The 12,620-nt window shown below is 54.1% G+C and overlaps 1 protein-coding gene across 1 annotated transcript in view; it reads right to left on the bottom strand.

Moving 5' to 3' along the window:
- The window catches only part of IGDCC4 (immunoglobulin superfamily DCC subclass member 4), a 37,953-nt gene extending 29,178 nt beyond the window's left edge, over positions 1-8,775 (bottom strand). Inside the window, exon 1 of the mRNA XM_023655262.2 lies at positions 8,640-8,775. Coding sequence (XP_023511030.1) covers positions 8,640-8,709 — 70 coding nt within the window. The 5' untranslated portion in view covers positions 8,710-8,775. The remainder of the gene's footprint in view (positions 1-8,639) is intronic.
- Between the last annotated feature and the right edge of the window lie 3,845 nt (positions 8,776-12,620).

Here is a 12,620-nt window from a genome sequence, read left to right as displayed (position 1 = left end):
TCTCTGGAACCTTACAGATCATTTCAACCATTATTACCCAACCAAAATAGACAATAGGCTAGAAAAGCACTGTACCTAAGAATCATTGAAAATGTATTGTGAGTGTGAGAAAGTGCATGTGTGTGTATACATATATATCTTGAATAAACAAAACAAAAATAAATCTCAGCTGGTTTATGGAGTCACCTGGATGATGGGAAGTCCCCCTCCTGCCCCACAATGGACAAAGTGAGTAGACCACACTGGGCAAAGCTAAGAGCTCCAGCCCCATCAGGTAGGGGCCAGACTCATGCTAGATTCAGAGCAAGCCCAAGAGGGGCCTCCCTGGTTCATGGGGCATCTGGGGGCCAGCTGTCTCTTCTGCCCCAGTGACGAGAAGAGCTAAACACTGCTTCCTGCAGCTAAGTTCCCCAAGGCCACATGGCAAGCCAGACCCAGAACCCAGTCTCCTGACCCCATCCAGGGCTCTTTTCCCTCTAGAGGACACAGAAGAGCCTGCAGCTCCAACACTGCCCTTGCCACAAAGGGAAGAGTAGAGGAACACTGGAGGACGGGAACGCCATCCCAGGGTTAGGGCAAAAACACACAAGGGAAAATGCTGATTATTTTAACCAGCATTTCAGTAGCACCCAGTAACCATTATTCACGGAGAAATGGTTGGTTATCCCAGTTGTGTCTTCCAGAACGTTGACCTGCTGCCTCTCTGTCCCTTCAAAGCTCAATGGCCCAAGGTCCCTTCTTATCCTCTGGCCTGACTCCTTCCTTCAAGGTAGAACGGTGTGTCTGAGAGTGAACCAGGGACAGAGGTGGGGACAACAGCCCATACTCATTATGAGGCAGGTCTGGGCTGACAGAGCCATGTGGGGGCAGGTAGAAAGCACAGTGACTCGGGAATCAGACAACCCTCAGTTCTAGACTCAGCTCTGTCACAGTCTAGCTGTGTGACCTTGGGCCAGTTACTTCTCCTTCTGGGTCTTAGTTTATGCAAATGTAGGTGATGTCTGAGGGTCTATGATTTTAGGACTATTCAGTGAACTGGACACATCTAATCCTGAGCAAACAGAGAACATCATCTGAACACAGACAAAACTGTGTACAACCATCCACACCCGAACAGATGCACCCTGGTATCTGCCACGCTCATCAACTCCTGGACCCAGAGATGCCCACACTTAGAATTCCTGTCCGTCCCCAGGCTCCCTTCCCACCAACCTCAAAGGAGAACAAGACTGAGGCACAAACAGAAGTCCCAAGTGGCTGAGATCAGGAGGCCAGGGCAGAGGCCAGGGCTCTGACACTGCTGTGTGAAGGACGGACAGACAGATGGTGTCTTTACCAGGCCTCTGCCTTTCTTAATCCATCAGAAAGGCTCTGCTGGCATGTCCAGCTACACAGCTGGGCTCAGCATTACCAGTGGATGCAGGGAGGAGAAGGTAGCCCTTGCCCTCACCCAGTTTCCACTCTAACTGGGAAAACCAAACCGGCGTTTCCCACCACTGCAGGCCATGTGCTGTGGGGGAAAGAGCATTTGACCTTGGGACAGAAGATCAAGCTCCCAGTCTCGCAGCTCCACCTACCAGCTGTGTGACAAGCGGCTTAACCTCTCTGGGCCTCAGTTTCCACATCTGTAAAATGAAGATGATACTAGCAAGCCTGTGAGGATTAAACAAGGTGCTGTATGTCAGGGCTCCAGCCTGGAGCCAAATGGACCTCACTCAAGGAACAGGCTCACTCTTTAAACACACGGCAAAAGGTTGTACAAATGCTAGTGGCTGTTCGTAACACCCAGTCCCTTCTCTCTCTGAGGCCCTTGATTCTATGATTCAAACATAGGGTAGGGAGAAGGCCAGCCCAGGCTGTCAGCCCAGTCGTTTCCAAATGCCTCGTTCCAGCCGCTGAGCAGTCAGTTTGAGTTTCAGGGGAGAAAAGCCCCACATGACACGAATCCCTGAGCCCTCCGGCAGCCTCCCCGCCCCCCAAAGCATGTCCGGGGCTTGGAAAATCCCCTGCCGCGCTGAACAAACAATGCGAACAGTTGGGGCCCTAGCAGCTGCTGGGTATGTCAGCAGCCTGGGCTCTGGCGGGCAGGACGGTGGCCAGAGGGGCCGGCGGCTGGCTCGGGAGCCCAGAGGAGGCTCCAATTCCCTTCCTGAATATTCATGGATCAGCAGATGTCTGGCTTCCCCACCTCTGAGGAGCCCAGCTCCTCATACAATAAGGCAGAATGAGAACCCAACAGGGGTACAGATCTGGAGAGAACTGGGGGTCTCCCTCAAATAGCACAGGGCTGTGCCAGAAGCCCATGTTGGTGAAAATGTCTGCAAAGCCTGAGATTCCTCATTTTCTAGACCGGGAAACTGAGGCACAGAAGAGGGGTCTCATCTCTCTGAGGAATGGCCTGGGGAAACTGTCCTTTGACCTTCTGAGGATGAACCCAGCATTGAGGAGACAGTGGCTCCCAAATAAGAGAGTTCTCTCTGCCTCAGTGCCCAGCCCAACTTCTGAGCCCAGGACACGCCTCCTCAGGGCTCAGCCCAGGCACCAGCCCTGCAGGAAGCCACCCTGCCTTCCCCAGCAGACACCGCACAGACACCTGGAGGTCCCTTCCCGTCCTTCTTCTTATCTAGATGGACAATGAGATGCAGTGGGACAAGCTTTGGCCTGGAGCAGAGTCCTGGGTCCATCATTTGTTGTATGACCTTGGGTCTGTACTTTCTTCCCTTCGGCCTCTGTTTCCCGAGTCTTAAAATGAAGAGTCTCCACATTTCTCATTTTCACCAAAATTCTCCCAGCAGTAGCGGAGAGCATACTCAGGAGGCTTGCTGACTGCCTGAACTGTTTTTATTTTTAAACCTTTGGCACATTTTGCATTCTCCTGCATTACACAGCTATGTTTGTTTTAATATAAACATGGTTCCCACACCACCAAATCTCTTTGTAAAAGTGATGCTCTGGGGAGTGGGCCTTGTTTGTCCAGTGGCTTCATGGCCACCCCTCTCCTGCCACTCCAAGCCCACTGCCATGGGCTGACCCCAAAGCCCCTCCCATGAGCACTTCTCAGCTGTCCCTCTCAGGACAGACAGGGGACGCAGTGGACACTTGCTGCCTGCCAGCTTTCTGCCTCGAGGGGGCCTCCCTCTCCCACAGTCCCTTCTCCTCAGTCTGCTCGGTGAGATCCTGCCACACACACAGCGTCTATGCTTGGGAGCCCCAGGGCCATCTCTCAATCTCCTTTTTCTGACAGATTATTTTACCCACTTACAGGATAAATTAGATTTTATGAGGCCAATTAGAACCCAGACAGAAAGGAGATTCACTGCTGAGCCCCAGGGCCAGCTCAATGCTGTTTCGTGGCATTAGTGGGGCCTGGTGTAAGCCAGGGTGCCATTTTTCAATGAACTCTCAGGAAACAGGTGAGTGGGAGGGAGGAGAACAAAGCCGAGATGCCTCCTTCATTAAGCCAAGAACTTGCCACAAACATCAGTGCCTTGTCACTGCTGAATTTCAGAGCCCAACAGATTTACAACTTGTTTTCCATGTAGGGGCAATTCTCCATGACACCATCACTACTCTCCGTTCCCAGGAGACACAAGTCAGTTTCTTCCAGAAACCTCACTCCCCGCCCCCCACCTTAGCCACCTCCCTTACCACACACTAAGCCCCTCCCACCAACAGCTGGAAGGAGAGCTTAGGATGGTGGCCTGGGACACAGGGAAGGCTGCAGGGCTCCCTTCATCTGTGATCCTGAGGAGAGTGGCTCAGCCTCAGTCAACTTGACAGCAAAGCCACACTCAGCCCGATCTGCCCACCTCCTGTTCCCTTCAACGCTCTGTCCCCACCAGACCCAACCACATCAGTTCTCTGAAAGCACATTGCTGTTCCATGTGTTGTTCGTGCTGCTCCCTTTCCCTATAAGCTGTGCCATCCCTGGGTCTGACTTAGACGCCTCTCCTTTTTCTGCCCCACAGAACCCTGGGCACCTCCGTCATGGCAGTTATCATTTTAGATTTTTGATTTGCTTTTCTCCCCAGCTAGGCAACAGCTGGAGATTATGTCCTAGTGAGCTTTCTAAATCTCCAATACCTAAAACAGTGCCTGGCACATAGTAGGTGCTCAACAAATATTCAAATATTTAAAATATTCAAATGTTCAAATCCTTGAACAGATGAGTGGACATGCAGAGACACACTCAAAAAGGTAAGACACAGAGTCACTCATGCTTTTCCAGGCCTTAATTTCCTTATCTGTAAAAATTACAGGAACTCCCTTCAGGGCTGGCGATGACGTGAATAATATATGTGGAAACTGCCCAGCACACTATGGGGCGCCTAGCAGACACCTAACAAGATGCTAAGAAAGCACAGAGACAGAACAGCAAATTCACACTGAAACACTGTACTTAAACATTACTAGCACTGGGGGGCGCACTACCTCCCATGTTCTTAAATGATTAAAAATATCTTCCTCTTGTGCCCACCTCTGTCTCCCTGTATGCTCTGCTCACTTGCCAGAGTTCTGTCTCCAAACTACATGACAAGGTAATGAGCCCCTTATCGAACCATCCAGAAGTCTGGGCTCCGCACCAGATTGCATGCTCAAGTCTGTACCTGAGAGAGAGCTCACTGAGCCTCTGCTTCCCTGACCCCAATGACCCCCCCACAGCCCCTCAAATCCAGGGGCTGCCTCAGCCGCAGCAGTCCAGATAGCCTATAAGACAAGGATTCCATTTCTCTGCACGTCAAGCCCAGAACATCATCCCTCTGGTTTTCCTTACCCTCCAGCTCCCATCACGCCCCTCTGACCAGGCTGGGGTTGGGGTCCTCCCCCATCAGAGCCACTCTTACTCCTCCCCCGACCCTGGGAAGCTGGGAGCCCCTTTGCCTGCCTGGCAATGACATCTGTTCTACATCTGGAATTCCGTGTCAAGTCTGCTTGCTGTACCTCAGAAACAGTGAAGGCCGAACAGGAGGCAGCAAGTGGGGATGGGTGGAGGAGGGTGGATCCCAGAGCCCAGACAGACTGACTGAGGGGGCCAAGCCCAAAGCTGAGAACTTCTCCTGGGAGGGGGAGGGGGAGCAGAGAGACTGAACCAGGGTCTGTGTGTACCGGACCCCAGGAAAGTGTGGCTGTTCCGAGAGCCAGGAGACTGGTTCCAGCCCCGGCTCAGTCCCTATCCCTGTAACTTTGGGAAGCCACTCAGTTTTCTCACCTGTAAAATGGGTTCGTGACAAAATTAATTCTAAATTCCCTTGAGAGCTGACATTCTATGACAATCTAATTGTGAGATCGCTTAAATTGAAAGCGGTACCTTTCGGAGAAAAGAAAGGAAATGCTAATTTACACATAATGTGTGATTAATTGGGCCTGAAAGTATGTACAGGATCAATGAAGGTTTAGATAACCTCTGGATAAGATTCACCATTAAGAGAAACTATAGGGGCCGCCTGGTGGCGGAGCGGTTAAGTTTGCACACTCTGCTTTGGCGGCCATGGGTTCTCTGGGTTGATCCCAGGCACGGACCTATGCACCACTCATCAAGCCGTGCTGTGGCAGGCGTCCCATATATAAAACAGAGGAAGACGGCCCAGATGTTAGCTCAGGCCTACTCTTCCTCAAGGGGAAAAAGAATTCTGTAAAATAAAAAAAAAGAGAAACTATATTTGACCTGGTTCCTAACCTCTGAAGGTAGGGTCAGAGAGGGCCATCGCAACACCCAACTGACTGAGGAAAAGCCTCTGAGCCCACGGGTGAGGAGAAGGCAGTTTTCATGATCTTAGAGACCTCCTATTACTGACCTCTGGCTTTCCCACTCCCCAAATTTTGATTGCTTGATTGGGTGGAAGGGACAGCCCCACCTCTTGCATATGGTGAAAACAGCACACCCAGTATTCCACCACTGTGGCCAGACAGGAGTCCCATTCCTATAAAAAGTCTCACAGTCCCACTCCCTGAGTCAAGAGCAGTGTTAGGAGAGAGAGGGACAGTCACCAGCCCGACCCCAACACTAGCCCTTCATTCTGCCATGTTGAGGTTGCTGAAGTGTCTATTATTTTTGACTTCCCTCTCCTTCACTCCTACAAACTCAATCCATCCTCAAGTCCTACTGATTCTACTTCCTAAATGTCTCTGGAATTCAGCTACTCTGGTCACCAGGCTACTACGGGTGGTGCCACTGTGCTAGTTGCCACCATCCTCCCTTCTGGATTACTATGACAGACTTCCAAGAAGCTGGAGCTTCCTGCCTCCAGCCCTGCCCAATTGATTCTCCACGCTGGCTGGAGTGAGCTGATGCAAAGCTGATCTTAAAACCCGCCAAGGGCTCACAGGGACTCTCAGGCCAGAAACCCTGGTGGGACTTACAAGGCCCTTCATGACCTGGGTCCAGTCCTCATCTTCGCCATTCTCTCTCGACACTCCATGGCCCCCGTCGCATCTCTCCCCAATATGTCCTGCTGTCACCCCTTGCATTCTAAACTCTAGCCAGATTTAGCTTCATTCAATGGTCTAAACAAAGGCACCTCTGAGTGTTTGCACATGCTGTTCTCCCTGGAACATTTCCCATCATTAGACACTCCCTTCTACAGGGCTACCTCACGTTCTGCATTGAGCTCTGCTATGCACCTCTTCTGGAAGGATGTCTTTCCTGACCTTTCCAGGGTACCTGTCAGTCTCCTCTCACCAGACTGAAAGCTTTGCACCAGGGACCAGGTGGGCCTCCTAACTTACTATATTCCAGGCACCAGGCACATGCTAGCCAAAACAAGTGCTCAATAAATATTTGTTGAATGAATGAATGACCTGGCTCCAGATCAGGGTGACTAGTCAGAACTCTATAGGAGTGTCCCGAGGCCGCTGAGCTTTGCACAAAGAGTTTAGGACTGAGGGCCAATAGAGTAGTTGCTTTAGCCACGCACACCGTTGCCAAGGGAGCCCCACCTCGGACCAGCCCCTGCCTTGTGAATCGGGCGCAGGGAGAGGCCCGGTTTCCGAAGCAAACTGAGCCCCTTGCAGGAGGGAGGCCCCACCGGTACTCGATAGTCCTGCTTTACTGGGTAACCCTGAGCCCGCTCCCGGAGCTCCTGGAAGAGCGAAAGAAGGTGGGCACAACATTCCTTAATCTCCTGGGCTGAGGGAGGACAGACGCTTCTCTGGCATTTGCCCGCCCCTTCACCTGACAACCCGGAGCCCCCCATTTCCAGAGCCCAGCCACCCAGACCCTGCCCCCAGGCGGCCTCCGGTCGGTCCGCAGTCCCAGCTGGAAAGGGGCGTGTCTTTGTAGGGGGAGAAGGGGTCCAAGCAGCCCCCGCCACTTTCCCACCCGCTGTTTGGGTTTCCTGGAGATGGGCCTGGGGCCGGCCAGGCGCAGGCTCCTTCCCCACTCCGCCGTCCCTGCCTCCCTCCCACGTGGCCTGGCTGAGTCTCTCTGGAAAGCCGCGGCAGCTGGAGAGAAATCCCCCTCCCCACCCCCACCTCCAAGTCCCTCCCCGACTCGCCCCGGACACATCCTCAGCTCCCTCCTCGGCAGGGAAGGCAAGAAGTAGGCGAACAAAGCGGGCAGCCCATCCCCCTCACCAGCCCTACCATCTACCTTCCCTACCGGCCGCCCCCCAAACGCACACAGGACAGAAAGCGAGAGGGCTGGGGGTGGAAGAAGGAGCCCCAGGCATAGAGACTTGGGACTCCGTGCCCCCCATCCCCAGCCCTTTCTCCAGCGTGGCCAACTCTGACTCCTACCCCCACCCCTACCCCGCACTGAGGTGGGGGGCTGGAGGAGGCCTGGCTGACCTCAACAACGCTTCCCTCATCTGCCCCTGGGGGGGTGGGGCAGGAGTGACACGCGTCCATCCTGAGAGCGAGTGTTGGACACGTCCACGAAGGCAACTGGTTTCCTGCCCCCTCCCCCAGCCCATTCCGGGCCACAGGTCTGGGGAGCAACACTCCCACCCCCGCCCCCCCGCCCCACCCAGCCTCAGGGACCACACCCACTGGGCAAAGTTGAGTGTTTTATCATCACTATCCCGCGTCAATCCGGAATCTCCTGCTCTGTGCCCCCACCACGGGCAAGGACACTCCCCAAAAGCCAAGGCCAAATATTAGCTCAGCCCCATAAACACAATTACACACGGTCTCGACACAGATGGAGGTGCAGACACACACCCCCACACCCTCCTCTTTCACACATACTCTCAACCCGGAGACACGCGCGGGCCCGGCAGAGCCCACCCCGCACGAGCCATCAGCATCGCAGCCCCGGCCCCGCGATCCCACGCCGCGACCGTGGCACGCGCTGCAGACGCGGACGCCCGCAGAAGCCCCCGCTCCCACCCCCTGCGCGCACAGACACACAGACAGACACACACACACACACACACTCACTCACTCCAGACTCCGCTAAACCAAGGACACACACCCCCTGCGGACTAGTACTAGTTCGCGCCGCAAACGCGCCCCAGGCCACAGCTCGCAGACCCCCGAGAGCACACAGGCATCCCAGGCACAGGGACGCGCAGCCCGCGCCGCACGGCCCCGCACTCGCTCGGGACCCGGGACGCCCGCCAGCCCCCAGCCGCGCGCAGCCCCCGCGCGGGCGCACCGACACCCGCAGCCGCTCCGGCCGCCGCCGCGGCGCCCGCCCTTACCGCGCGCGGCCAGCAGGCAGAAGGTCAGCGCGAGGAGCCCGCCACCGCGGCCAGCGTCCCCCCGCGCCATGGGGCCGGCCCGGCCGCCGCCGCCGCCCCGCGCCTCGGCCGCCGCCGCCGGGGGAGGGCGCGCCGGGCGTCAATGGCCCGGGGAGGCGCGGCGCCGCGGGCGGGGGCGCGGCCTCGGGGGCCCGGGCCCGAGCGGGGGCCGGCGCGGGGGCCGGGGCCGCCGCCGCCTCGCCCGCCCCTCCATCGCCATCTTGGGCGATCAGCCGGGGCGGGGGTGCCCTGCGAGGGCGGCCGCCCGGGCCCCGCCGGAGACCCCGGGCCCGCGCGCCGTGACCCTGCGCCGCGCGGGGGCTCTGCTCTGCTGGCGTCTGCCCCCCAGTGTCTCGCCCTCTCCGGGTCGCCTTGGGCTCCTGTTGGACCGCTTGTTTCCGCGTCTGTTTGTCTCAGTCTCCCTGTCTCTGGGTCTCCGGGTCTCTTTCTGCCTTGGTGTCTCCGTTTCTTTTCCTTATCGCTGCCTCAGGGTCTCCTCCATCTCGGTTCCAGGCTCAGTGGAGGCAAATTCAAGGCCTCGGTCTCTGTCCCGATGGTCCCATCTTGCCACCTGAGCCCGGTCCATTCCAGCTCAGGTCCTGGCCTGAATCCTGGTTAGCTTCTCCACACCCTGCACCATCAGACCCACTGAGGACATGACAGTTCCCTCCTCATCCCCATTTCCATTGCTGTTCCAAGCTGAAGGCTTCTCTTGGCCTCCTTCTCTTGCTCTTGCAATGACCAACCCAGGCAGGGCATTTACTCTACCCCAAGCGCTGCCCCCATTCAAACCACTCTGCAACCCTGGGAGGGACAAGGAAGGTTTGATTGCTCCCATTTCACACACGAGGAAACTGAGGCTGGAGGAGGGGAAGTGATTTGCCTAAGGACATGGGGCTAGGGAGCAGCAGATGCAGGTCCCAAAACCCTGGTTTTCTGACTCCAGAAAGTTATTTCTCACTCATTCTTCAACTGTGCTTTCTCTGTCCTAGCCAGACTGGTTGCCTCAGTATCCCAGAAATATTTCTTGTTCTAAAGCCAGGAATTCAATCGTCAAGCTAGGGTAGAGAGGGAAGTACAGATTAAATGACCTGTTTAAGGTCCCTTCCAAGACCAAGATGCTGTGGTTATTCATCCCCTGTGTCGCCAGTGTTCCTATGACTTAGGGCCGTTTTGTCTCTGGACCTAGTAGGTGACTTACCCATCTATTGCTAGTTAACCCCTAATAGTGACCTGCACTTTGCACACCTAACGGGATCTGGCATGTATCCATTCATTCCCAGGCCCGTCAGCAGCATTTGACTTAGCTGATCACTCACACTTGTTTTTCTTACGGATCACATCTAGTCATCAAGGCTTTAAATGACATCTTTATGCTGAAGATGCCCAGATTTAGACCTCCAGCTTGGACCATATCCCTTAAACCCCAGACTTGTGTATCCAGCTACCTGCTCAATATTTCCGTTGGTAATAGGCATCTGAAATTTAACATGTCCAAAACGGAGCTCTGATCTTCCCTATTAAACCCGCTCCTGCCACAGTCTCCCCATCTCAGTTCCTAGCAGTTCCAGCCTTCCTGTTTCTCGGGTCAGAAACATTGGAGTCATGCTTGACTCTTTACTTTCACATCCTTCACATTCCGCCTTCCCACTACGGCCTTGACCCGAGTATCATCACCTCTCACCTGGAGTGTAGCAGTAGCCCCCCACGGGTCTCCCTGTTTCTGTCCTTGGCCCCCCTCAGTCTTTTCTCAATACAGCATCAAGAGTGATCCTGTTAAAATGTGAACCAGTGTCTCCTATCTCAGAGCAAAAGCCAAAGTCCTTATGAGGAGAAGGCCTGTCTGATCTGGAGGCCTGTTGTACCTCTCTGACCTTACCTCCTACACCATCCGCTTTGCTCACTGCCCCTCCAGCCACAGTAGCCTCCTTGCTGCAACTTGATTGGGGCCAGCCCCCTCCCTCCAGCTTCTCGACCTTTGCCCAGCTAGTGCAGGTCTGGAACTCTGTCCCTCCACCCCTCCTGTCCTCACAACTTCCCCTACTCTCCTTGTCCCCCTTCTTTCTAACATCCTCTACATTTTTCTTATAGTCTGTCGTGAGGACAGGGATTTTTGCCTACTAGGTTCACTTCTGAATTCTTTTGTTTTGTTTTGTTTTTTGAGGAAGATTAGCCCTGAGCTAACATCTACTGTCAATCCTCTTTTTGCTGAGGAAGACTGGCCCTGAGCTAACATCCGTGCCCATCTTCCTCTACTTTATATGTGGGATGCCTGCCACAGCATGGCTTGATGAGCGGTGAGTGGGTCTGCACCCGGGATCTGGACCGGCAAACCCTGGGCTGCTGAAGTGGAAGATATGAACTTAACCACTGCGCCACCGGGCCTGCCCCTCACTTCTGAATTCTAAGCAGCTAGACCAGTATCTGGCACTGTGTAGGTGCCAGGGGACCAGGATAAAATATACAAGTCACTTTCCACAGGGAGAGTAGTGTCCCAAGTGGCCTCAGTGTTCCGAATGGGAGCAAGAGAGGGGAGGGACTAACTGTGTGGTGGGGGCACGTTGAGGAAGAACTGTGGATGGGTGCAGATGTTTGACCTGGGTCTTGACAATTTAAGGAGGGTAGACATGATGGTGGGGGAAGAAACACACTCTGCAGAGGCCCTGCCGTGTGAGAGCAGAGGAAATGGCAGATCCAATAATTAACTGCACAGATATTCCCGGGCCACCTGTTGCGGGTCAGGGCCTGCTCTGGGCACTGGGGGCGCAGTGGTGAACAAGTGCATGGCGTTTAGTTAGTGAGGGAGACAGACAACTGTAGCACTCTGCCATACAGGCTGTGCTGGGAAACGGGGAGGAGGGGCACCCAGGCCAGACTTGGGGGGAGGCAGGGAAGGTTTCTGGAGGAAACAAATACCTGAATCAGTGCAAGCAGAATCTAGGAGGCATGAACTATTAAACAGGAAGGCGGGAGTGGGAGATGAAGCCCAACAGAAAGGCTGGGGCTAGATGGGGCAGGTCTCATGTGTTGCCTAGAAAGCAGTTGATGATTTAATAGTCAATTGAATGAATAAATGAATGAAGAAGGTGTCAACATAGAAAGAGTGTCACTGATTCCACAAGCCACACACAAAAATCCAATTAATTTCTTTGTATTCATATCTCAGCACACAGGCTCTGGGTCAGGAGAAGGTGTGAGGTGTGACAGGCTCAGGCCAGCCAAATTCAGGGTAAGGAATAAGAGCCACGGTCCTTGTCCTGCCTCTGTTACAGACTTGCCATGTGACCTTGGGCAACTTTCTTCCTCTCCTTGAGCCTCAGCTTCACCAGTGAGAAAAATTAGAGAGCTAGAGTATGATGCACATTTCTAACCAGAAGTTCCAAAAAGTTCACATCATTAAAAGTGGATATGGCACTTGCCTTAATTACTCTCTTTTTAAATCAATCAATAAATATTCTATTCTTTTCCCCTTTCAGATGTTACCATGGAATGCCTCCAAGTATGTATGGGGTGTTCACGGGTGGAGGGCCATGGAGGGCCAATGGACACGCTCAAGTGAACATCATTAGCCACTGTCATGGTTTTTACTATTTTTTTTTTCTTTTTCTCCCCAAAGCCCCCTGGTACATAGTTGTATATTTTTAGTTGTGAGTCTCTCTAGTTGTGGCATGTGGGATGCCACCTCAACATGGCCTGATGAGTGGTGCCATGTCTGGCCCAGGATCTGAACGGGCGAAACCCTGGGCCACCGAAGTGGAGCACACGAACTAAACCACTTGGCCACGGGGGCCGGCCCCTGGTTTTTACTATTAAACAGCTTAAATTGTTCTCGGTCTTAGTTATTCTTATATTGTTTAATGTATAGCCATGTTGGACCATGAGTGATATATGACAGGAAGTAGGAGGAGCACTGATAGCTACACTACAAAAAGCTGATGGAAG

The sequence above is a fragment of the Equus caballus genome, chromosome 1 (genome assembly GCF_041296265.1).
Source record: "Equus caballus isolate H_3958 breed thoroughbred chromosome 1, TB-T2T, whole genome shotgun sequence".
In the NCBI taxonomy this organism is placed as follows: Eukaryota; Metazoa; Chordata; class Mammalia; order Perissodactyla; family Equidae; genus Equus; species Equus caballus.
The sequence above is the reverse complement of the archived record's forward strand: the minus strand, read 5'-3'. Positions and strand labels throughout refer to the sequence as shown.